The 27,113-nt window shown below is 43.0% G+C and overlaps 1 protein-coding gene across 1 annotated transcript; it reads right to left on the bottom strand.

Annotated features, from left to right (window-relative positions):
• Positions 1-292: 292 nt before the first annotated feature.
• On the bottom strand, positions 293-26,100 carry LOC135218904 (mitochondrial import inner membrane translocase subunit TIM44-like). Its single transcript, XM_064255348.1, has 10 exons — positions 26,057-26,100; positions 24,036-24,084; positions 23,353-23,504; positions 19,421-19,517; positions 18,539-18,763; positions 16,849-17,020; positions 12,131-12,150; positions 1,928-2,071; positions 1,326-1,421; positions 293-325 (listed from the first exon to the last, which is right to left on the bottom strand). Exons 1-10 carry the CDS (start codon positions 26,098-26,100, stop codon positions 293-295), a joined length of 1,032 nt encoding a protein of 343 aa, XP_064111418.1.
• Positions 26,101-27,113: the final 1,013 nt, after the last annotated feature.

Here is a 27,113-nt window from a genome sequence, read left to right as displayed (position 1 = left end):
GAATAACATTCTAATCTTCAAAACATAGAAACATTTTGAACACTATTACCAAATATTTAGTTAAAATAGTAATAAATGTCTGAAGAAAATGACAAAAGACAATTACTACAAAAATTTCCACTCTGTTTATGATATTCTTGTTATAGTACAATTTACCAGTAAATCTTATTAACAAACTGCAGTTTTACTTTTGTCAGCTAATAATGTTCCCAAATTAAAGAGACAATACAAGTAATTTTGATACACAAACAGTTAATACTGCACAAATACAAGTAATTTTGATACACAATAGTTAATACTCATTTGTTAACCTGTCTACAATAACCTGGAATGGAATATATAAGATTTTTTAGGCCAGTAGCCAAGCACTCTGGTCTATGAGGTCATTCAATGCTGAAAGGAAAAGTGACAATAAAGGAGGTTTGAGAGGTGCATCAGGAGGAAACCTCCACAGGATGCACTATGAAACGATTGTTGGAAAGGGTGGAAAGTAAGATGGAAGATAAGAGAAAATGAATGGAGGTACAGTAAAAGGAATGAAAAGGGTTGCAGATAGGGGCTGAAGGGATGCTGCAAAGAACCTTAAGTAGTAATGCCAACAATGCACCGCATGAAGTGCACTGATGGCAGTGTGTAGGGTAATCGCTAATATGGGATTGAGTCTTCATAACTACATATATATAATTTTTATGATACTTTTGTTTTAATAATTTAACTGAGAATAATTTATACTATACTTTATTGACAAGTCATATGCAAGGGTTCTAATTACTACCTAACAAAGAAAACCTTCCTCTGCGGTGAGAATTACCTTTGGCATCTATTTTCCAAGAAACTTTAGGAAAAATAGTCTTCATCACTAGAAAATGTGGTATTAATGAATATTCTGAGAGTCCAAAACCCATGAGTTTTGAGGGTCAACTTCTGTTTTCAGTGAACTATTCCATTTTCCATACGATGGAGTGCCAGTAAACTAAGTGACTTGGAAAAAGTATTGGTATGACATGATAAAGGTAACCTGAGTAACCAGTACCAATTTATCTTGACTCCATAGTCTGGTTAAACTAATTAACAGAATTAATTCTACAAATTTTTAATCAATTTGTATTTTTCATAACTACAAACCTATGGTCTTTAAGTATGGAAAAAATCTCTATTAGCTTGCTGGATCCAGTTAAAAATAGAACAAGAGTTTGGTGACAGCCAATGGTAAGAGATAATAATAAACTTATAATTATACATATGTTGTTCCCTACTATTGTAACAAAGAAAACAGACAGGTACTGAATGTCTTTAGAGAAATAAAATGATTTCATACGGCTTACCTTAGAATCAAAATTAAACCCCAAATTAAAGGCTTGCTTCACTGCGGGGTTGCTAAACACTGAATAGGCACGTTCATAACACCAGTCCTGTAATACCTACAAAAAAAAAAAAAAAAAGTAACATCAAAACAAGTTAAGAATTTCAGTTGACGCTTGTACTCGACAGTGGAAAAATTCATCTCAATGATCCTTAAAATTTTACAAGATCTTGAAATTTAATTATCACTGCTATATATAAATCTGATATGGATTGCCTATTTAAGGATGAATCACAAGATTACATTAACCAAATGAGAAACATATTTTGCTCCAAGAGAAATAAATACATACTTAATGAAGATGTTCATACATGAATTGCCAGGGTAACTAACCATTTCCATTCCTAACCAAGTATTCTTTCAGTTCACTTCTGGCAGACCAACCAGTAAAATGACAATTTAGATGACTGCACAGCCTTCAGGATCTTTTCTTTTTATTTTTTTTTACAAGATATTGTCAATATAAAATTATGGTACCACCCAATATACTCAAAATTTTTCTTGCACTGATTTCTGTAGCTATCCCTACCCTACATGGGGAAATGGCATATTTTTAACACTTACCTCTAAATCTGGTCTAATCATAGCTTCTAAAACATTTGGAATCATGTCATATTCACACTCTAACAAAAATCTCTCTTTATCAAAAGTGGGATCCATCTTGCATATCTCAGTCAAAGCCTCTGATAATTCTGTGCGTTTGAAAGACTCCTCCAAACAATTCAGTCATCTGAAATAACCAAATTTACACATAACCTGATACCAATAGTAGTCATAGTCAAATGCACCTTATCATACTACCCAGATTTCTCTGAAAAGTACTAAAATATTTTTTCATAAATTTTTTATTGGTAGTTACAGTACCACTTGTAATGCTAAGCACATTTTAAAATACCTCAGTTTCAGGATTCCCAGTTCTTCACTTTGTCTATATTAGTCATTTATAAATTTAAGATGAATGAAAATTTTGAGCAATAAATAATTATTTTATTTGATGCTGTGATTAGCAAGAATAATTATACACTAGAATGGAAAAATATAACTAGCAACTTTAATCATACATCACAACAGTAAGGAGAGAAAATAAATCACTTTAATGCAAGGAATGGAATGAATATGTTATTGTTATAATACAATTAAGTTTGTTCATTACTTACCTGGCAGATATATATATAGCTGTATTCTCCGAAGTCCGACAGAATTTCAAACTCGCGGCACACGCAGTCGGGCCAGGTGGGTATACCCATTCCCCGCCGCTGGGAGGGCGGGGATATCAGGAACCATTCCCATTTTTCTATTCATATTTTTATCAGTGCCACTGTCTCCTGAGGGGAGGTGGGTGGGCAACTTAATTATATATATCTGCCAGGTTACAAGTATGAACAAACTTAATTGTATTATAACAATAACATTTTGTTCATGAGACTTACCTGGCAGATATATATATAGCTGAATCCCACCTTCGGATGGTGGGAAGAGACAGAATAGGATTTGTAGGAAACTTAAATTAAGTAGATGATATACACCTTGGTTCCTCACCTGTTAGCAAAGTAGACTCTGTGATTACTGTCACTTAAGCCTGCTTGTGCTTAATCAGAGTTGCCAGCCAGGTGGAGACCTGTAGTGCTGGTGCACCTCTGAATGCTCTGTCAACGGGACGTGACCTCAATGTGACAAGAGCATAGAGCCATACAAATGAGGGCAACGAAGCAACTGACCACCACCTGACCAACTAACAAAGACCCCCTGAACACTAAGCTAAAAGATGGGAGGTCTTCACCAAAGCCTCACCACAACCAAAAAACACATCAACTAAAAACTAACCTAAACCTAACTAAGGGATAGGGAGAGAGCTACCTTCAGCCCCCAAGACTGTGTCTGCAGAAACGTATGGCCCAAGAGAAACAACAGTCCTCGTATATCGTTCTCACATCTCTCAAGTAGTGTGAGGCGAATACTGAATTGCTCCTCCAAAAGGTGGCGTCAAGGATGTCCTTGATCGACATGTTCCTTTGGAAGGCAAGCGAGGTTGCAACAGCTCTGACCTCGTGAGCTTTCACTCGCAAGAGGCTCAAATCGATCTGTGTGGAAGACGAATGAGCCTCTTTAATGACGTCCCTCAGAAAGAACGCCAAAGCGTTCTTGGATAACGGTAATATCGGGTCGTTTAACCGACACCAGAGTTATCTGAGGGACCTCGTACATTCATTTAGTCTTGTGGACATAAAAACTTTAGAGCCCTGACAGGGCACAGGACTCTCTCAGGTTCTTGGCCCACAAGGCTTGTCATACCCTTGATTTCAAAGCCTTGGCCAAGGCAAGGGTTCGACGGGTTTTCATTCTTTGCTAAGAAAGTGGGACTCAAAGAGCAGACAGCATTGTCCCCTTTGAAAGCCCACTCTCTTACAAATGGCCTGAATTTCGCTAACTCTCTTCGCCGTCGCCAGAGCAGTTAGGAAAAGAGCCGTTCTTAGTCAAGTTCCTAAGAGACGCTTCATGTAGAGGTTCGAAAGGACTCGACATTAAACAGTCTAAGGACTAAATCCAGGTTCCAAGAAGGAGGCCTCGCCTGAGGTATCTTGGATGTCTCAAATGATCTCAGGAGATCGTGAAGATCCCTGTTATCAGACAGGTTTAGTCCTCTGTGTCGGAAGACTGCCGACAGCATGCTCTTATATCCGCCCTTTGATGGGTCGGGACCGCCAGCTTCTGCACATTTCTTAAAAATAGCAGGAAATCGGCTATCTGGCTCACAGAGGTAGAGGAAGAGGAAATTCCCTCCTTTCTACACCATGCCCTGAAGGAAGCCCACTTCGACTGGTAAACAGCTCTCGAGGACGTTCTCCTAGCATTGGCGATCGCCTTTGCAGCTGCTTTAGAAAAACCTCTCGCTCTGGCCAGTTTTTCGATAGTCTGAACACAGTCAGACCCAGAGCGGAGAGGTTTGCGGTGATATCTTGCGAAGTGGGGCTGTCTGAGTAGATCTTTCCTCCAGGGCAATGTCCTCGGAAAGTCTATGATGAATGACATTACCTCTGTGAACCATTCTTTCGCTGGCCACATCGGGGCTGCGATCACCGGGTCGAGCTCGTCCCCTCCGATGCCGCGAACTTCCTTACTACTTCCCCCATGATCTTGAATGGGCGGGGGAAGGCATATAAGTCCAGGTTCGTCCAGTCCCAGAGCAGAGCGTCTATCGCGACTGCTCCTGGATCCAGCACAGGAGAGCAATAAAGAGGCAACCTCTTTGTTCTCGACGTCGCAAATAGGTCGACTAACGGACACCCCCACAGTCTCCAGAGCTCTCGACAGACGTCCTGGTGCAACGTCCATTCCGTTGGCAGGATCTGATCTTGTCGGCTGAGAAGTCTGCTCTGACGTTCTGGACTCCTGCGATAAATCTCGTCAGGATCCTTATCCGTCTCGCATCTGCCCACAGCAGAATCTCCCTCGCTAAATAAAACAGAGGACGGGAGTGTGTACCTCCCTGCTTCTTTAGGTACGCAAGGGCTGTGGTGTTGTCCGAGTTGACTTGGACTACTTTCTCTGCAACCTTTTGTTGGAAGAACTGTAGCGCCAGATAAACCGCCGCTAGTTCCTTTACATTGATGTGCCAGGACACCTGTTCCCCCCTCCAGTGCCTGACACTTCCTCCCCTCCCAGTGTTGCTCCCCATCCCGACACCGAAGCGTCGGAAAACAACACTAGGTCTGGGCTCAGAGCTTTAGGACAACCCCTCTCGAAACTTCCGAGGATCTAACCACCATCTTAGATGGTCTTCACCGATTTGGTGATTGAAAAGGGTCGCATCCAGATCCTCTCTGAACTCTCCATTCGTCTGCTAAGAAAAACGGGAGAGGTCTGAGGTGTAGTCTTCTTCCAGGGAAACAAACTTTTCCAGCGAGGAAATGGTCCCAGCAGACTCATCCATTCCTCGCGAGCAGCTTCATTCCCCAGGAATGCCGAGACTTTCTCTAAGCCTTGCAGCTGTCGTTCCTGGGACGGAAACCCGCTCGAAAAGCACTGAATCCATCTGAATCCCCAGATACACGATGGACTGTGTTGGGGTCAGATGCGACTTTTCGAGGTTGACCAGAAGTCCCAGGGACTTCGCCAAGGCCAAAGTGAAGTGAAGGTCCTTCAGACACCTTTCTTCTGACGATGCTCTGATCAGCCAATCGTCGAGATACAGGGACACTCTTATTCCAGCGAATGTAACCATCTCGCTTACGTTTTGTTTTTCCATGATCATGGTAAATACCATCGGAGCGTGCTTAAACCGAAACAAAGGGCTCGGAATTGCCAAAACTTTGTCCATTAGCATAAACCTCAGAAACTTTCTTGAAAGAGGGTGGATAGGCACGTGAAAGTATGCGTCCTGTAGGTCCAAGGACACCCATCCAGTCGCCCGGTCTTAAGGCTCCTAGAACCGACTGAGGTGTTTCCATCTTGAATTTTTTCTTTTCCACGAAAAGATTCAGGCTGCTTACATCCAAGACTGGACGCCACCCCGACGACCTGCTTTGGGGTACCAGGAAAAGTCTGTTGTAGTATCCTGGTGACCCCAGGTCTAAGACCTGCTCCACCGCTCTTTTCATGATCATTTGTTCCAAAAGATCTAAAAGAACCTGATGTTTTCTCCCTTGATATGACGGGGAAAGATCTCTGGGAGTCGTAGACAGAGGAGAGGGTCCACAAAGGGATCTTGTACCCCTGTTCCACTATCTTGAGGGACCACGCATCTGTATCTCTCTCTCTCCACGCACCCGCAAAGAACTTTAGCCTGGCTCCGACAGGCATCTGAAGGACCTTTCTTTTCACTTAGAGGATTTAGGTTTGAAGGAACCTCTTCCTCTTGCAAGTCCTCTCCTCGAGGAGCAGCTCTCGAGGGAGGAGCGCTACGAAAGGGCTTAACCTTCCTAGGAGGTCGTCCAGACGACGACGTGGTAGGGACTGCGGGACGTCTTGAAGACTGGGCTAAGAGATCCTGGGTAGCCTTCTCTTGTAGGCTCACTGCCAGGTCCCTTACCATAAGCCTGGGGGAGAGATGGTTCAAAAAAGAGGGTGCAAAGAGAAGCTCTGCCTTCTGCGATGCGGAAACAGACCACTCGCTGTAAATATGACAATTTGTCGAAAATTGCATTTTTCCTAACTATACAAACCTGAGGTCCTTTAACAATAGGAAGTAGCTAAGCGGCAGCTGGAACGGTCCGTAAGCTTCGAAACAAGGGAAGAGAACGGTAGTTAACTGCTTGTCCGATCGTCGCGCGTAAACAAATCACTTTTGCTTTTGGCCCATGCAAAATACGCAGAGTGAGGGGTGGCATGAGGAGGGACTTTATGTTAAAGGACCTCAGGTTTGTATAGTTAGGAAAAATGCAATTTTCGACAAAATTGTCATTTGTTCCGATACGTAATACAAAACCCTCGGTCCTTTAACAATAGGAAGACTCATCTTGGTGGGAGGAATCTGAGTCTTTTGATGAACAGACTGGTGTTCGTCCATCCCTGGAATGCCTCCCTGGTCGTAAGAGCGAGGAGGGATCCAAGCCTCTGTCCGATTGATCGAGGGTGTGCACCGCAGGATCAATGGTCAGACCTCTGGGCCGAGTACTAAGAGAGAGGCAAGCGTATCTCTTCGTACCAGCAAGCAAGAACTTGTTCCTGTTTGCAAGAGGCAACATAAAGTATGGGTTGTCTCAAGCTGGCATCCACTTCCTCCCCCTTGTTGGAGGAAGTGGTGGATATACGCTCCTATCCCTAGTGAAAGGGATAGGATGGGGCTCTGTTGAGTAGCTCACCTGCATCTTGTCCTTATCCAGCAGGGTGACGACCGTGTCCCTCTAACCACAGGTAGAGGGGAAGAAAAAGATGGGAAGAGGAGCCAGTCACACTCTCATTCACCATCCATTCTTACGGTCACACCAGGACGATGCTGTTCAGCCTGCGAGGGTCTGGGTTCGCTACACAACGTGTTGAGCAGCCACCACGGGTCCCAAGGAAAAAGATCCAAGGACCTGTGGGCAATATCCCGAAGGTAGAAGGAAGGGCATGTGGTCTGGTTGGACCAGACCCCTGCCTTCAGTACCTGCGCCAAGGAGAAGTTCTTGTGGACAAGGCAGCATCTCCTTCGCATCGAAGGCGGTGAAGTCCATTAGGGAGGGGATTGTGAACGACTCGAACCAATCGTCAGGGACCGAAGGGTTCTGAGTCTTAGCTACGAAGTTTCGGTACGAAAATCGAGCGTCACGGATCCACATTCCCCTGGGTGCCTGACTTCGCAGGAGAAGTCATGCAGTTCCTCAGAGGAAAAGAAGGAAATAGTCGCATGACCTAGCCCTCTTCTCTACTTCGGTGATGTCCAGTACCCATACTGGTCTGTCCGTTAGCAACGAAGTCTCTCGCATCCTCCTATCCCCATGCAGCGAAGTTCTTGGTAGTGGATAGGACACCGACACTCCATGGTGGGTGTCAATGGTATGGGTACTGTGACAAGCTATTAAAACGAAGTACTGGTTGCTGTGTAACAACCGAACTAAGTCAACAGCGTAATTCGTAACTGACTCGGGCGCTCTGACAGCTGCCGACTGACTGCGTTCGGTAGGAGGCAAGTTGTCAAAGATCCGAGTAAGTCACGTGAACCTTCGCCTTTAAAGGGGTTATACCGAGAGGACCAAACAAATGATGTATTTGTTTGTCACCAATGCCGGACAGCGAGGTGATGATTCTCTTAGGCATGTACCCACATGGCGAAGTCAATTGCCTTCTAGAGACGAGGTCCATGAAGGTAAAACATCTCACGTTTGTTGAATCTCAGCTAAGGAGGAAACAACACTATGTACCGTTGAAGACGAAGGTAGATATTGAATGCAACCTAACGTCTTCACATATGAATCGAGAAGAAGGATCTCAAGATTCATAACCTGTGCTTACAAATGACTGAAAACGCTACCCGCTATTTCATTGCTGTCCGGTGAGAAGTCGTAGTTGCAATGAAAGCGGGGCGTTCTTCGGTAATGAAAACACAGGTGAAAGCCGCCTGAAGAACTGCTTCTCATGGGCTGAACATTTGGAGTAGAGCTGTCAGGTCGGAGAGTAGGCGATGTCTTCTACCACATCTCGTAATTCGGGTTGAACAATGAACAATTGTACACCTACGAATACGAGATATTTGAAGACAACTCAGATGTCTGCAAAATCATTCGCATTATCGCAGTGCGATGCAGCGGGAGACTGTACAGACTTCTGTTACCGTGCGGTAAACAGAAAGATGAAAGAGTCTAAGAGATATCTCTGTTGAAAATTCTCGCAATGTCGAAGGCGATGGAATCTAGCGTCACCGCAGTAGATGGTCCCTTCATTATTGCGAGAATCCCCGTTAATCAGAGAACTAAGTCCATGATTGTTAGGCAGAGAACGGTTCGGTAGTCAATCAAGCAGGGGAGAGAGAGGACATACATGACCGTGAATCTCGGAGGCCCAGCTGATACTGGAGCTGCTATCAAGCAGTTCAATACGCAGTGGTTGAGCCTGCTGACTCGTCATCCTGAGTTGCCAGGTAATCCATTATTCCACGAAGGAATGCGTTCGGCTAGAACTACCGAGCATAAAAGATAATGCTAGGGGGCAAATTCATTAAAAATTTTAGGCGTAAACGAACTTTCGGTAAATATAAAAGTTGAAATGGTGTTGTCGTGGACAAAAACCATAAGTATATCAAAAATTGAAAACGAAAAACTTAGGAGGTTGGCAAGGCTAACCCCGAGTTGCAGTTTTCAATTAGAATACTTCTCGTCTAAAGTCGCAATCCGTAGAATAAGTAGGATATGCCGCCAATACCCCTCGGACAATTCAACACGGCTTAGCAGAATCAGGTCGCGAGGTTAATATACGTAGTAATATTTGTAGGATTCTGAACAACGATCTCCATCCTAAATTCTTTCCTTCAAGAAAACAAAATAAGGATTGGAGATCGACCACCTTCGTTCTCTATCAAAGAGAGTGAAGGAGAAGTCTTCCTCGAAGGAAAGCTTCAATGGTGAACAGAATACTAAGACGATAGTTCAAGCCAAACTGGATATTCCCGTCCGATCTCCTCTATTCCAGGTTGGTCGCCTACTGTGAGATAGTTTCTTCAGCAGCAGTCTTCTTCCCAATGCTAGAAATTCCAGGAATTCGAGCATAGGCGAGGTTCCCGATTATCGTGTAACATATCGGGGATTCTCGTCTCGCTACTCGGGACCGGGTCTCGCGTAAGTGTTTGAAGATCGTAAAAAACTCGAACACTCTGAATGCGCTAGAAATTCCGTAGAATTCTAAGCAGTCTGCGAAACCCCCACCGAATTCGTCAAACGATATCGGCTGGTGGTCCTCTCGATTCCCGTAGAAATCGAGAATGGAGCAGGATTCCTCCTCAACGACCGGGCTTACGTCAGGTAGGACCCGAAGGTCCCCCCGGTAGCGCAGTCCCGAACGTGGGATCCTACAAAGAAATCTCTGTAGGATCCCTCCCTTTCCCTCGTAGCCGTAAGGAGAGAGGGAATGGGGGAGGAATTGGATACTGGCTCGCCTTCCCAGTGGAACTAGCAGTTGGAGAAGAGTAGGAGCAGCCATCGCCTTGCGGCGATGGCCTCTCAGAGCTGGGAAAACGTATCGTCAGGAGAAAAACGTTTTCCCGCGGAGGGTTACGAACTCTCACTGTAGGTAAGGGTCTGCCGCCACTGTGAACGTCGTCTGGGTGGGGCTGATTGACACCTGACAGGAGAGAGCCGATACTGTCCTCCGACTCATTCCAGTCCTCGTCGAGGTCGAACCTCTCAGGAGGACGAAGGAGTATTTAAATACGGTGTCCGAAGACACGTAGAAAACGCCGCTGTCGCAGTAGAGGTGGAGGTGGAAGTAGCTTGATCGACCGGCCAGAACCGAGAGAGCCTTCTTGTCCGGAGACGAGACACTGGTCGAGACAGAATCGGCAAGCTCACTCCGATCGCGGCAGACCCACCGTCGGTTTGGGTTCCCTCTCGGGCCCCAAAACGACTCGAGCAGAGACGTGGGGCTCTGCTGGTGAGAGCGGCAATCCTTCCGCAGGGTCATTATGCTGACGAATCAGCTTAATGACTTCTGCAAATTCCTCTGTATCTCGGGAGTAACCGCGTCTTGCGGAGTAGGACCGTCCAGTCCCTCCAACAAGAACAGATCCCTAGATACTCTTCCTTCAGAAGGAGGAAGAGGCGGCAGACCCCCTGACGGTCGCCTCCAGCTAATTGCGCGTATGTCCTGGTCGGTCCTAGAACCGTGCCTGGTCCATCCGGCGTCATAGCGGTCGCGAGCGGCCGCACCTCTCGCGATCACTCATAGGTACCTCGCTCCTCCCCGGCGTAGCCCAGAGGAGGTTGAAGGTACAGGAGAGGCAGACCTGACGATCCCCCCTAGCTTGCTGGCAGGACCAGCGTGCTTGGAGGGCTGCTGCTGATCGTCAACCCGCGGTGGCGACCTTCGAGAAGCATGCCTAGCCTTGCCGCCTCGCCTGAGGCGAGAGCTTGGCTGAGAACGTCGACGCTGATCTCTAGTCAGGCGAGCTGTGCTGGTTACCGTCTCCGCCCACCCGGTCCCGAATGGAGCGGCGTCAGGTGACCTGCTAGGCTCGCTGTCACGGTGAGACCGGCGAGCGTCCTCTCGGCGCGTCGTACCAGCCGCTGGTACCAGGAGCCGTGGCTGGTACCGACCGAAGGCCGCGGGGACCCCTTCCTCACCTCAACCCGTTATGGGAGAGGCAGACCTGACGCTTCCCCACCCCCCTCGCTCCGATGGCTAGGACCAGCGTTCTGCGTGGAGGGCTGCTGCTGATCGTCAACCCGCGGTGACGGTCGAGCAGCAGGCCTAGCCTTACCGCTCGCTGGGGCGATTGGCTCGGCTGGCTGAGAACGTCGAGACCGATCTCTAGCGTCAGGCGAGCTGCCGCTGGTCACCGTCTCCGCCCGGTCCCATCGGGAGCGGCGGACGGGTGACCTGCTAGGCTCTGTGTCGCGTCGAGACCGGCCAGCGTCCTCTCGGCGCGTCGAGTCGCTGGTACCAGCCGTGGCTGGTACGGCCGGCCGCGGGGGGACTCCTTCCTCGCCTCAACCGTGGCTTGATCAGCGACCGTCACGTTAGCCCGAGCAGCCAGTTGATCGCTGCGAGAGCGTCCACTGGCCTGGCGAGAGTCGTGTGCACAACTCTCGCCAGTCTTCTGCTCCGCGCGCTGTCTTGACGGCGAGCGAGCTCGGGCGTCAAAACTTTGGCTGGACGGTCTTCTTGGAAGAGCGTCCACTCGGTGCTTCTCGCGAACGAGAAGCGGCCGAGACGGAACCTGGTTTAGCGGCAGACCCGCTAGCACCAGGTGAGGACGCACCAGCCGAGGGCTGGTGCCCTCTGGTCCCCGTCGACTTCTTCTTTGCAGAAGAAGCACAGGGCCCCGTTCCCGAAGGAACAGGAGGACCACAGAAGAGCCCCCACTCCCCCGCTCGCCTGAGCGAGCCGGGTCCTTAGAAGATCCCGAAGGAGTCTTCTATAGGGGGAAGGAGGCAACCTTCTTCTTCTCTTCGGCTGTTTGGCCTTAGAAGTCGAAGGGGAAGGAGAGGCAGCGGACGACGAAGAAGACGACGAAGACGACGACGACACCTTCTTCCTCTTCCTCTTCTTCTTCGCCAGGCTCCGCAGGACAGACGTCAGGTCTTCCATCCAGGAGGGAGCCGGGGCAGTTGCCGAAGCAAACAGGCCCGACTGCACCTGTCCGGAAAGACCTGAGACTGTGACAGCATCACCAACAGCAGGAACAACAGGAACAGGTCCAGGAAACAGCAGGGAACATCTGAAAGTGAATGAGCAGCAGGCCACCTGATCTGAAAGGGAATGAGGCGTGGCTGGGACCGCAACAGGTACGGCCCAGGCACGGCATTGGTAACCACCACGGAGATACAAGGAGTCCTGTCGGCAGACTAACCGTTCATCCTCGGCACTGGCTGGCAGTCCAGGGGGTACTTCTTTGGGCAGCGGCAGTCCGGGGTCGGCAATACAAGAACCATCGGTGGCGGTGGCACCGTCCTGATTGGCACGGCAGGAATTGGTTCTGGATTGCAGCCGTGGGTGTTACCGACATGACATGTGGTGTGTACACAGGTGCGGTTGACATCTCATATGCTGGTGTCGAGATTGTGGTTGTTGTAGTGGTTACCAGTATCATGAGTGACCACTGCCGACCCCGCCAACCGCTTGAATCAACCCTTGCAGTCCCAGCGACTCCCACACCTGTCCCAGGTCGTCCTCGCTGATGGCAAACCTGCGGAAGCAACAGTCGGGTTAATTAGAGGGGCTTCCTCGCGCCTGGGGGGAGACCGCCAACCCCACCCAGCGCGGGACGGAAGACCCCGAGTACAACTGGACGTCCGTTACCAAGGAGTCACTGGACTTCCGATGACTTCTTGTGTCCTCGTACAGCACCCACTGCGCCTCTGACGAATGCATACACGTTACACAGGGCTCGTTGCGGGAGCACTCTCGCCCCCCCCGACAACGAGTACAAACCTCGTGAGGATCTACATCTACATCCAAGGTCGTCTCCCACGGATGTAGCACCTGCGGTAACATAGATAGATTAGTAAGAGGGGTTCCCTCACGCACGGGGGGAAGACAAGCTGCCCCACCCCGAACGCAAGGAAGACCCCAATACAACATACAATGAAGAAGCTGAGCGGGGGGCAGGAAGGAAGACGAAGATCGGCTACCAACTTCCTGGGCAGACCTTCGCTTCCCCCACCCCCGCACAGCAGTGAAAAGTAATATGAAAATGAAACAGAATACTGCCCTTGCGATTCACTTCATAGACTTTAAAGGAGAAAAGATCAATCCCCGGGTAAGAACGGAAACTTGATCCAATAATATGATGCTATCATAAAATATATATGAAAATGAAACAGAATACGTGCACTTGCGATTCATTTCACATAAAAATCGTAAGGATCAATTCCCGGGTAAGAACGAAATTGATCCAGATTAAATTCATGCAATCAATAAATGAAAATGAAAAGAATATTGCAATTGCGAATCCACTTTCATTGCATTCTATTATACAAAATTAAAAAGTTCGTGCCGAGCGCAATCACACTCTCGGTAACGCAACGCACAGGGCAAAAATATAATGAAAAAAGTACTTACATTTTTCAATTACACCCTTTTCGCCCAAATACATGGACTCTGGCGCGACGCGCGCCCGCCCTCGGCACCGAGACATAATTCAAGGGTTCATAATTAAGTAATGAAAATGAAAAACAGTGTACTTACAGTTTCATTTTCAAGTCAAACCAACCATTAGTAGAAAACACAATATAAACAAAGCATACGACGATGAAGCGGGCAGAGAGCGATGACGAACACGTCCTTCACACCCGCGGCCAGAAAGCAAAAGTGATTTGTTTACCTCCCAGTCGCGCGGCGCGCGACGATCGGACAAGCAGTTAACTACCGTTCGTATCCCCTTGTTCGAAGCTTACGACCGTTCCAGCTGCCGCTTAGCTACTTCCTATTGTTAAAGGACCGAGGTTTGTATTACGTATCGGAACAAATTGCAGAACAGCGCTCTCTTCTTGAGGAAAGCAGTGCCGAAATGAGACACTAACTCTTCCGAACCATCCCTGACGGCCTTGTCCATGCATGACAACACATTGGACAGCTCCCCCAGACTCAAAGAATCAGGACTCCTAGATTGAAGATCCAGGACTCCTAGGCACCAGTCTAGGAAGTTAAAGACTTCCAGAGTCTTTAACAGACCTTTCATGTGATGGTCGATCTCCGTTGGGGTCCATGAAATCTTAGCTGACGATAACAGTGATCTCTTCTGGGCGGCGTCCACCAGACTAGCAAAGTCCCCCCCCTTGTGAAGAAGAAGGGATCTTAACTCCTACTTCCGCCTTGGTCTCGTACCAAATGCCGCCTTTCCCACTGAGTCTTGAAGGAGGAAGGGCGAAAGTAGACTTGCCCTGATCCTTCCGACGTTCCATCCAATCTTGCAATTTCTTGAATGCTCTCTTAGTGGACAAGGAAGTCTTCATCACCACACTTCCGAAACCTGCTCGACTTCGAAGACGAAAACTGAGAGGGAGGAGACTTAGGAGCTGCAGGCTGGAACTTCTCGCCAAACAAGGAACGTAAAAGGCGAACCAGCACCTTGTAGTCGGAGACTGACGACTCTGACGGCTGTTCTTCCTCCACTGAATCCGCTGGATACTAAACTCTCCTTCCTCGCGAAGAGGCAAAGGAGATTGAACCTCTGGAGAGGGCGTGCGCCCAACGGGTCTAGCCTTCAACAAAGGCTTTCGAGGAAGACTAAAATCAGTCTCTTCAAAGCGACCGACCTTCTGTCGATCTCTAGAGCTCGAACCACGACGAGCGTCCTGACCGCTGCGCTGTCAAGAGAGGTTTATTCTTAGTCTCTCACGAGGAGCGTCCTTACTTCTCACGCTCAAGCGTCCTGCTTTCGCTTTCAAAGCGTCCTTCTGAGCGCTCTCGAAAGTCTTCTCCGCAGGAACCAAAGCGTCAAGCACATCTCCCGACGACGTCTTCGAAACGTCCTGCCGAGCGTCATCCAAAAGGTCTTCCAAGCGTCCTGTCAAATCAAAAGCGTCCTCCAGCGTAAAACCTGTCGAAAGCGTCCTCAAAGGCGTCCTGACGTACGGGTGGAGACAGAGACGAACGAGGAGACGGAGAAGGAGACTGCCTCGTCCTCTTGACAGGCAGTCTAGCGTCCTTCCTTCTTTAGTTCAGGCTCAAACTGCTGCTGGGCGAGTCTTCCGAGCCATCAAGGCCGACAATTGGTCTTGAAGCGACGCAAGAATGCTCTTCGTAGGTGAAGAACCGAGAGGCGGTGAAGGGCTGCGTCCTGCGAGAAGACGAGGGGCGGGGGGGGGGGACGCCTCCTTCCTTCTCAAAGGAACAGCAACCTGCCTCTCCGAGGCGCGAGAGAAGTGTTTCTCAGCGTCGTCCTCGGACGACGTCCTACCTCCTCTTCTGTGGAGGAAACGCGTCATACGACGCAGGCGAAGACCGCAACGAGAGCGAGAGAGAGGGGACGTAAAGCGTCCTCCCTAGGAAAAGTCCTTTTCAGCGGACGCGAGTCACTCCGGGCGCTCCACTTGCGCGGGGAGGGCGCCTCGGAGGACGAAAAACAGTCCTTAAGGATGCGAGCCTGAGCACGCTCCTTGGCAGCCTGGGAAGCAGCAACAGGTCGCCGAAGGGACGCCAGATCGGTGGGGAGCCCCCGTAACCCTCTTGCGGCTTTCGACATGCCCACTCCCTGAGGTCTGGGAGTCGACAGAGGTCTAGACCTGAGGCATTATGGGGGCCGATCTGACGCCCCCTCCACAACACTAGGGGCACGATCACACACTTTATTCGAGCCGTTTTCAAGGGCCAACACTTTGGACTCTAGAGTACGTAACGACTCTAGAATCAGAGAAAGGGCATTACCTTCTCCAGACACAGAACTAGGGCCCTCAGGCAAACAACACAGGATTAGGTGAAGCAAATTCTACTGGTGTTAATATAGGCGAAATGTTACTTCCCTTACCTTTCGTAGAGAACCGCTCTTAGAGGAAGGACCTCCTGATCCTATCGCGCTCCCAACTTACGCGATAGGATTCATACACCTTCCATTCATCCTCAGTCAAACTTTGCATTCAATGCAACGAGCAACCAGCAAACAAAACTTGCCCCCTCCACCCCATACATACTGTGTGGGGGTCTACCGACTGATTTCGGTAGCCTCACCTTGCAATCACTTCTCACACACTCTGAAGCTCCACCTGAACTTGATCCCGACATCACGTTCAGAGAAAAGCCAATCCAAAATTCAAAAACAGTCCACTATCGCGTATGCCAATCCAACAATCCAGAGTCAAAAAACAAAAGTCAATCCAGATACTTATAACGAGTCAAATCCAAAAATCCTGGGCGGAGGTCTGTAAACAGGTGTTTACCGACCGGCGACAGAAAAAAATATGAATAGAAAATGGGAATGGTTCCTGATATCCGCCTCCCAGCGGCGGGAATGGGTACTACCACCTGGCGCCCACTGCGTGTGCCGCGAGTTTTGGAAATTCTGTCGGACTTCGGAGAATACAGCTATATATATACTGCCAGGTAAGTCTCATGAACAAATTCAAGTTTAGGCCAAAGGCCAAAGTGCTGGGACCTACGAGGGAAAACAGAGTAAAAAGGCTGTAAAGATGTAACATGAAGAAAACCTTATAGTTGCACTTGCAACAATTGCTGGAGGATGGAAAGTAATATGGAAGAGAATATGAATGGACGTGCAGTAATAGAAATGAAATGGGTTGTAGCTAAGGATCTAAGGAATGCTGCAAAGAACCAAAGAACCTTAAGTGACCACGTAAGGTGCCCTGATGGCATTAACCCCATAGAGCCTTGACAAGTATGGCTGAGATTCAACTTACCTTGTCTTTTAAATAGCAATGATGCTCGAACAACAGGGTTGTCACTTTCATCTAATCTTGTCTTCCAGACAAGCACTTTGTTCACATATGGATTGTTGTCCTTGAAATTCTGCCAACTCTGAGCAAACTGGGAATCTCTATGTAACACCATACCCTTGGCTTCGGTGTTTGCCTGAAATAAAGAAAATTTCTATGAATTATAGTATGTACAGTATTCACGTATTGGCACTAAAATTTCTTGTAAAATTTTCAAAGTGCATAATATAAGATCACCATTCAAAGATAAACCCTATTCATATGGAACAGGCCTACAAGGGTCACTAACTTGAAATTCAAGCTTCCCAAAAAAGGTGGTGCTCAATTGAAATAAATTACAAAAAAATATAGGAAATATGCACAAAAAAAAAAAAAAAAAAAAAAAAAAAAAAAAAAAAAAAAAAAAAAAGCCAGTTATTAGAAAGCAAAGATAAAGTAACAAATTAATAAAAAGATAAGTATTAATAAATAATCAAAAGTATATGGAGAATTGGTTTGAATTGCACAACATCCTCAGAAAGAAATTCCATAGTCCAATGGTGTGAGGAATAAGACCTCTGGAACTGAGAAGTTGGACAGCAAGGCACATTTACTGCACATTGGTGCTGCTAATCAGCAAATCTCATTGCTTTCAGCAAGAAAAGACGATCAAGGATCAATTGTCATGAAAGAACTTCTCTATTACAATACTACAACTTAAGAAAAATTGACAAACAAGAGACCATCCATCAATGGTCTAAGTATTAAATAAGGAAAGAGAAACCTACCACCACAAACCACTCATCTATAAAGAGAAATCTCTCGTAGAAGTAGACATTCACACTAGAGAACAGTATTCTAGCTGAGGATCAACAAATGACTTATAACAGAATGTAGCGTGTGTATCACTGCCATAAGCATATGAGGTCTTACGTATACCTAACTTCCGTGTGGCATTTGCTGACACTTTCATTATATGTTTCTAAAAAGTAAGATGTTGGTCAAACGTTAAATGTTTCTAAAAAGTAAGATATTGGTCAAACGTTAAATGTTTCTTAAAAGTAAGATGTTGGTCAAACGTTAAATGTTTCTAAAAAGTAAGATGTTGGTCAAACGTTACACCAAGTACAGTACCTTCAGACTCATTAACAAAAAAGCAGAGTAAAAGTGACTTAATGACCTAGAGCTCTAAAACTCTCTATATGTTCATTACATACAACACACACCCAGATGAATATGAACCATTCTACTAAACAAAATAGGAATGTATTAAAAGCATCTCTAGGTAATTTCTCATAGAATGTCTCAGAGAATACTGAATTAACATGTTTGTATGCATACCACTTCCATGTGCATATTGTAGATGGAACAGAAAATCTTGCAGCATCCATTCAAACCCTAGCTGCATTACTCTTATTTTCTTACTGTTTACATTCCCATTGTTTCTCTTCCTAAATGCCTGTAGATTTCAAACTGTTTCCCTTTACCTTATCCCAATTTTTCACTACTATTTGAAAAATAAAAATCCTTTCAGTATGGGGGTGTGCATGGCCATATAACTCTTCGATTGGCACCTGAAGAGGAACCACCTACCAAACTCGAGATACAGAAATGTCTTGGAAGTCTCATTACTCTAATCTATAATGATAAGCAACAAAAATACCAAAGCACTTACCTGAATTATTCTCTGTTCTGCTTCTGGGTCTCGCTCTACTCTTTTACGTAGTACTTTTGGAGCTTTATACACACGAGCACCAGAACCCCCAAAAGTGGAATGATCTATTTCTTCTTTTACTGCCTTAGCAGTTTCAGATATAGTCTTGAAAGTCTGGGTTCTGCTGATTTCTTCACCCTTCTGGGACAATGTTTGCGTTACTTTTGAGCTTGTTTTTTTTTGATGCTTCTTCAGTTAGCTTACCTATAAGACAAATCGAGAGCATTAGTGCTTGCACTGATATCAACTGAGAGACCACTAATGAAATAAAAACACGAAAATTGCATTTTAAGATGTAAGAACCAGAAAGAAGAAAATAAAAGAAAACTAAACAAAAACTAAACAAGACACACACCTTTAAAAATAGTCAGTTGTTAACACAGTAATTATGTCTAAAGATATAATCTGGAGGAGTCACAATAATCAGTTATAATAAATAAAGTAATTGTGTAAATTAAGATAGCCTACTTGTGAATCATCAGTTATCAACTTCTCATTCAAGACAAGATCTAGGAGTCTCAAAATATGACAAAGTGGTTTCATTAAACTACCTTGTAATAACTATTGTGGTGTGTCTAAATTAAAAATTAGTGGGCTGAAAGCCAACTTTTGTCAGCAGCTTCGTTGCTAGAGACTCTCGGATAATGAAAATCAGATACGTAGTAATACATGGAACTGACTGTGCAAAGGAGTTGGCTTCTAATACTACATACAACAAACCAGATTGGAGAATGATGATGATAATGTTAAAATACACTAAAATAAAGAGAAGATGATTGGCAAATACTATAGAGAACATTATTTTGATAATTGCAAATGAATTAGAAAAAAAAACTTACTTGCTTTCTGTAAGATCTCGTTTTTTTGGGCTTCCTCGACTGTCTCTGATACACGTTTCTTTATACTTTCTAACTGTTGTCTAGCCTTTTGGTTCCTTCTGCTGTTTCCTCCTCAACACTTTGATATTTTTTCCCTAAAAGTTACAATAAAAATGTTTTGAAAAACAATTCATCTTTCAAAACTGAGCATCGTCAGTAAAACCTGATAGAGCATATTTACCTAAAGTCCACAAAGAACCCAGCTTATGAACGTCATTACTATAATTTTCATATTGCATTATAAAATCATGAAAGCAATTTGTGCTTCATACATGTTTAATTCTAGTATTTTCCTACACAAGTCAAGCTTTAATTTAATTTACTCCAAAAACTATATTGCTCCACTTTCATCGCATCAAGCATTACAGTATTCAAAAGCAGAATCAAAGGATGATGTCATATATGTTTAAAAATGCAATAGTGAAATGGAAAAGAGAAATTCTAAAGCAATGTAAAACTGGAAAACAAAAGAAAAATACATTTGAGAAAAGTGGTTACGTAGATTCCATGGTGAAATCAATACAGTACTATATCTGTTTTGTTTTTTTTCATCTGTCCATCCGCCTGTGGTGTTTTCACATGGTAACACTGCTTGCCGGCTTTAAATAGTTACGCTATGTGTAAATTTTAGGTAAATAAAAGGATATTTGGGTGTACATTTGCAACCGAAAAAGCATTTTAATAATTTACTGTATGCGAATTACACGTTAATATTTGAAATAGGATATTGTTATTATTGTTGAATGTAAGATGAATGTGACTATCTAAAGCCCCGGACGCAGTGTTACCATACACAAACACCACAGGCGGCTGGACAGATGGAAAAAAACCGAGTATAGGTATCAAATGAAAGAATGGCATAACATGTTCATGATTGAAACAAAATATATAATATATGGGATTTTAGATGACTCAGTGTACATAAAGATTACTGAAGGAGAAATGGACGGCGAGCATCAATCTAATGCAGGGGTGCACAACCTTTTGAGCTACTCGGGCCACATCATCAACAGATATCTAGTCGAGGGCCACTAGACTAGATACATGAAATGATAAATAGTTTTGTAGAATGTTTAAAGATAAAAAAAAACACAGTTGCTCACCTGTTTGTTTTAATGAGATTTTTGACATGAGATTCATGTACAAGTTTTTTCTTTTTTTTTTTTTATGTTAGGATGGAAATTTGTGGTTGCCAGTCTTAAAACAGATGCAGATTTTGATCACTTACCCTGCTACGAAATAGTTTGACTTGGTCTGGTTGAGCAGACTAAATGTTTGTTCACATATGTAGGTAGAGCCAAATAAGCTTGCATAAATAGCAGCTTTGTTTCTCAAATAGGAAACTGATCTTTGGCCAAGCAATTATAAAAGTGAGCAATGAAGTATAATGAAGTCCCCTTCATTATACTTGGTACGAAGGCTGTCATTATTCTGAAGATCAATCAGTTTCGATTTGCGCTTCGAATTCTACTTCATCAGGAGATACAGAAAGAAAAAGGGGTTGCTGAACAACTTTCAAATCATTGACTTCGCTTTCTTTAGGTCCTCAAATCGGCTCTCAAAGGCCTCCAAAAGTTTTCCTAATTTTGCTGCATAATATTCATGTCTATTGCATACTTTGTGTTTCTCACACATAAGTTTGTAATTTGGGAAGTGTCCTAACTCTCCTTTAAGTAATTGAAACAATTTTAGTTTTTGTTCGAAAGCTGTCACATAATTGGCTAGCTGAGAAATAAGTTGGTTATTCCCCTGAAGTTTATGATTCAAGTTATTTAAATGACTTGTGAGAATCTACAAAGGAAATGACAAATCCCAAAGCCAGTCAGCATTTGTAAGTTCTGGTACCATCTTATTCTTTTCATTAAGAAAATATCTCAATTTCATCCAGAAGACTGATCAATCTTTTCAGCGTATTTCCCCTGCTTAATTAACCACCTTACTTGATGACAAAACACTAAATCGCCATATTCTGCTTCAATTTCATCAAGAAATTGCTTGAATTGCCGGTGATGCAAAGCTGAGCGTGACTTGATAAAATTGACTGTAGAAACTACAACTTTCATTACATGATCAAAGTCCAGTTCTTTTCCACACAAATTTTGTTGATGTACCTATTATGCAATGAAACTGTTTCAGTTCATATTTTCGCTCTCCAAGGTGTTTAATCAATAGCTGCACCAATCCATTCTGCTTGCCTATCATTGCAGGAGCCCCATCAGTTGATATTCCTACTAACTTGTCCAAATCTAACTCAATTACTGAAATTTGTTCTAAAAGTCCATTAAGTAAATCACTACCAGTTGTCTGCCCCTTCAATGAACTGAGCCCTACGAGTTCCTCATGAATAGAAAAGTCCTCTGTCACACCACAAATACAAATACAGTACGAGCCGTAGATGTAACATCAGTAGATTCATCAGTGGCTAGGGAGAAGTACACAAATTGTTTACTTTTCTCCTTCAACTGGTCTACTATATCACCCGACAAATCAACAATACGACGTTGCACTGTCATACGATTCAAACTGATATTTTCTCAAAACACTTTTTAAAAACATCTAGAGAAAGTTTTTGAGCAGCAAGTAGAATACACTTTTTAATGAAATCCCCCTCTGAAAATGCCTTGGAATGTTAGCAATCAGGTTTGCAATTTCATACTCACTTCTGTTACGTCCTGTGCCTCTTTATTTTTCTGAATAAACATATTTTTCTGCACATGAAAACCTTGCATTAGTGATTTAATTTTCTGCTTTCTTAGATCACCAACAAATTTTTCATAAGGCTTGTGCTTTGTCAGATAATGCCTTTGCAAAATTGATTCCTTACAAACGGCCACACTATTCTGGCATATCAAGCAAATGATTTTTTTTCCACTGTTTTCCACAAAGAAATATTTATCTGTCCATATTTCTTGAAATTTTCTATGTTCATCTTCAAGCTTTCTTTTCGACTTGAGTTTTTGTCCACAGAAGTACCAGAAGCCATAGTAGCTAAGCAAAATTAATCTGAAAACACTACAATGATAAATGCCTGGCCTGTAGCAATATCTCCTATTTTAGACTGCACAGACACAATATACATACTTACAAACATATGTATGTGTATGTGTGTGTGTTATATAGTACATTTTTACTATTTGTAATTATATCATAAGACGGAGTAATATGTTTATATTTATTATTTTCTTTTACTGTACAGAGAGTGATATATTGTGTTTTCTATGATAACTTCGAGGGCTGCCATGTGCTTCACTGGGGGCCGCATGCGGCCCGCGGGCCACCGGTTGTGCACCATTGATCTAATGCTTGATGGGCGGGCCTTTATTTTAAGTAGCAGAATACTTGTTAAAAAATATAAAAAAAGTAACAACATTAATGAAAAGTTGAGGACTGCTAGACTACTGATAAAAATGAGAATGTGGACTACAAAATACAAAGCGGGAAGATATTAGCAATAAAAGTTGGAAAAGAAGTGTTTGGTGTCTGGAGGCTGGATAATAGCCTGACATCTTGAAGATCAATTAGTCAAAATATTAGAAAGGAAAGCAGCAGGATAGTCCTGAAGATGCACCCCAAAATAATATAGAGAAAAGGTAAAGGTAAACAAAGAGACCAAATGGAAATTTGGACATGCATAAGACAGGAGGCAGTGGAGAGAACACATTTTAAGATAACCTACAATATGGAAAATCTGACACAACATCAAGATGAATCAGTAAAATATGAATGAATACATTTAGCAAGCTAATTCAGGTCCTTCATAGGTCTTACAGTTAAGTTGATGTAAGGTAAGATATTTGCTTGGTGATGACCTTAGTGTTCTGTAAATAAACAATAATTTGTCATTGCTATATTAAACTCCTTTTCTTTTCTCTTTTTTCCCTTGATTTTTGTCAATGCTTCGGATTTTCTAGTTTTTCCATATCTTTTCGGAATTCTTTCAAGCTTTCCTTCATTTTCTGATTTCTTGCCATCTCATCTCTTAAATTTTCTATGATCTTTCCAAAAAAGGTGGGTGGTCTTTGTGGAGGAGGCCGAGCACTGTAGAATCTCTGAAAAGACAAGAGGAAATGACTTAGGATTATGTGAACTATGTATATAGCAAAACTAATATTCAACATCACAAGAGCCATATGGCTACTGTAACTACAATTTAACCTACATCAGAGAGCTAAGAATACTGAATAAAGGTACTACATCATACATTATTTGTAAGTGCTAGAGATGGATAATTTAGATAATCAAAATGAAAGAAGGTAGGAGAAAACAAAATGAAGTACTATATCAATAAAGAAAAAAGGATGCTGTAACTTTAAACAATATGGCACCATATCAATAAAGAAACAAGGCTGCTGTAACTTTAACTATCAATGCCACTTCTGCTTTGCATTCACAGGATCCTTAGCATAAACAAAAGACAATGCAATGTCTGCACATGGAAGAAAATTGTTGTACAATAAATAACATGAAGCACATGTCCTTGCTTAAGACAATCCAGGGCTAAAGACAAATAAATATATAATAATAAATAAATATTCAACTGCAGTATCAAATAATTACATGGTTACCTTAAAATACAAGACCTTGATACATAGTTGTGACTCCGCAGCGCCTGCGGTGACTGCATAGGGACTTTAAACTGCTTTGATGGCAACAATGGACCCCATCTTCTGGATAGTAACAACCGAATTTCCTAAAATGAAGAGAAAAATAATTTTAAGACTTAATACCCATCTACAAATTAAATATTTATTACAAATATATCTTAAAAAATAAGTATAAAAAAATTAATTTACAAAAATATTTTTAAAAAATACAAAACACGCTATATATATTTATACAAAAATTGAGGGAATCCTTTCTTAAAACTATTATTTACAATATGTGATTGCAAGAAAAGGTGTCAGACCATAGAGGTCAAAACGAGAAAAAAAGGGTGAGGAAAAAAAAAAAAAAAAAAGTAATAGGAAGTGGGGCAAATTTTTTTTATAGAATAAACTCATATTATCCTAGAACAGAATTATGTAAAAAAATCTGCACTAAGATGTAATCTACTGGTTTTATATCAGAAATGTTTCCTCTCTCTCTCTCAAATAATAATTTATGAATATATTTACAAAAAATACCAAAATACACTATTTACACACAAAAATGAGGGAATCCATTCCTAAAAACTGCTATATATAATATGCGACTGCCAGAAAAGGTTGTCGGACCCATAGAGGTCAAAATAAAAAAAAAAAAGAAAGAAAAACCAAAAAAAAGGGTATATTTTTTGGCCAAAAAAATTGTCAAATTTCACGAATTATTTGGCTAAGAGGTCGGGGTTACGATTGTTGTGATGAAAGTGTCCCAGCGTCTATGGGTACAAGTAAGTGTGCGGATTTAGCACAGGAAATGGGAATGTTGACACAAAGCGACATCACAAACATCGAGATGGCATCAATCTTCTAAACTTTTTTTTTATCGTAAGTAAAAATTTCCAAAGCGTTTTGGGGTTGTGGGCACTGCGTTGGCACCCTTTTCATTACCCTCTGTTTAAACTTAAAATATGGCCTTAATTTTTCTAATTTTGGCGAAAATACTTACTTCGAGAGGAGAGTAGAGGTCTTGAGCTCCTTCTCTCACCACCAACAACTCATGACTGATGACCATCTCCGGTGTCAGACATGGGACGTGTTACAAGTACTTTTTCGGAGGGTCGTCTAGCTGTGGTAGTCGGTGAGTTGGCCAGTCCATGCAGTTGTTTACCCTAGATGACAGTAGATAGGTCAGCTACTACTACTAAGTAGATACTAGTTAGGCTGGATGTTTTTTACAACTAGCCTATAGCTACGAGTGTGTGCGGATTTAGCGCAGGAAATGGGAAGTTTGTTGACACAAGCGACTCCACAAATATTAAGATGGCGTCAATCTTCAAAATATTTATAGGCTAGCCTAGTTGTAAGTAAAAATTTCGAAAGCGACATGGAGGTAGTGTGCACAGCATACGGCCACACTTTTCATTACCCTCTGTTTAATCTCAAAATATGACCTTACTTCTGACTTTGGAGAAAATAGCTAGGTACTTAGGTACTTCGAAAGGAGAGTAGAGGTCTAGCGCTGCGCCTCTCACCACCAACTACTCATGAGTATGCCTGATGACCATCTCCGGTGTCTGGACGTGTTAAAGTACTTTTTCGGAGGGTGGCCACAAACGCGGTAGTCAGTGGCTCGGCTTAGTCCAGTCGGTTGTATACCCTAGGTACCTAAGCTAATGAACAAATCATAAACCTCGTGTGACACTTAACGAGTGTATAAGCAGCAGCCTTATACAAGTCTGCAGGATAGTCCATAACCATAAACTAGTCTGGAACCTAATCAATAGCTCTGAAAGCTGGTTTTCAGTCAAGATATACTACATTAATTTACGCAAAATGTAAATTGCGTCAAGCTAGATTGAATAATTTGGCTTACGCCGGTCACGGGATGACGGCAAAGGCCACACTATCTTCAGAGACCCTTCAGTGGATAATGTTTTCATCATATATATCTATTGCACATTATTCATTCTAATTAGCAAAATAAAAAAATCTTAAAATGTATGAATTCCTTCCATACTTACGAGAAACCGTAATGTTTACAGGCCTGCGATATGGAAGCAGCCATTGTTGATAGTTTCTGAAATCCACAGAGAGAATATGACAGTCCTCTATTCAAAACTGCGAAATTAAAGGGTAAAAAGCTACTAGTGCGACTCATAGGCTATAAATATAATAATAATACTTAAAAAAACTACTATTTTAGCAATTATTCGCTTTAAAAAAATCTGAATATGCAAGTATTAAAATTGAAAAATATTCTACCTTAGGATATATGTCAGGCAACTGATGATGTAACAGTAGTTAACTAGAAGTTTCTCGGTTCACTTACGCTGACAACGGTAAGGGAATGATGAAAATAAGTCGGTTAATCACAAATATGAAGAAATGCCATGATACACTAAAATAAATCATGGTAGTTTAGGTAAGCACGTAACCATTCACTAAGGAACAATTCCTTGAAAAATGTTTGGCGTGGTGCTTACTATCAGAAATGGATTAATAATGTCAATGACAGAAACTTCATGGTTACACTAATATTTACTTGCTATTAATAATTAGTTAAGGTTCTGATAATGACAAGGAGTACCCCTCTAACAATCGATGTTCCATTTCACTTTAGGATGTATATATACTATTCAAGATGATACCCCATAATCCAGACTTCTCGTATTAAATATAATTTAAAATATAATATTGGAAAATATAATTATGGATTACGCCTACACACACACATGAGCGCGCGTACACACAAACACACACACACACACAGAGTCGTACTATACATATGTGTATTGTAATTGAGTTTTATATGCTTTACTCACACATGTCCACATAAAATGAATATATTATGAAGATTTAGTTTACATATCTGTGCTTTCCCAGTTTTTTTTTTTTTTTCAAGTAATATAACTTTTGCGCCATTCTTCCTTTCTAGCATCTCAGATGATATTTCTCTTCTGATACATGATAATGTAAATGTAACCTTTGTCTGAGGAAACTAGCCATATATATATATATATATATATATATATATATATATATATATATATATATTATATATATATATATATATATAGA

The sequence above is a fragment of the Macrobrachium nipponense genome, chromosome 19 (genome assembly GCF_015104395.2).
Source record: "Macrobrachium nipponense isolate FS-2020 chromosome 19, ASM1510439v2, whole genome shotgun sequence".
Lineage (NCBI taxonomy): Eukaryota > Metazoa > Arthropoda > Malacostraca > Decapoda > Palaemonidae > Macrobrachium > Macrobrachium nipponense.
The sequence above is the reverse complement of the archived record's forward strand: the minus strand, read 5'-3'. Positions and strand labels throughout refer to the sequence as shown.

Bases quoted from the DNA above. Each gene is read 5' to 3' on its own strand.
- LOC135218904 (XM_064255348.1), bottom strand. From the start codon at position 26,100: ATGGCTGCTTCCATATCGCAGGCCTGTAAACATTACGGTTTCTC. The intron at 23,505-24,035 runs GTCTTGTATTTT...TTGTCTTTTCAG, and splicing joins AGTCACAACTATGTATCAAG to AGATTCTACAGTGCTCGGCC. The intron at 19,518-23,352 runs GCATTGACAAAA...AGGAGGAAACAG, and splicing joins GAAAAACTAGAAAATCCGAA to CAGAAGGAACCAAAAGGCTA.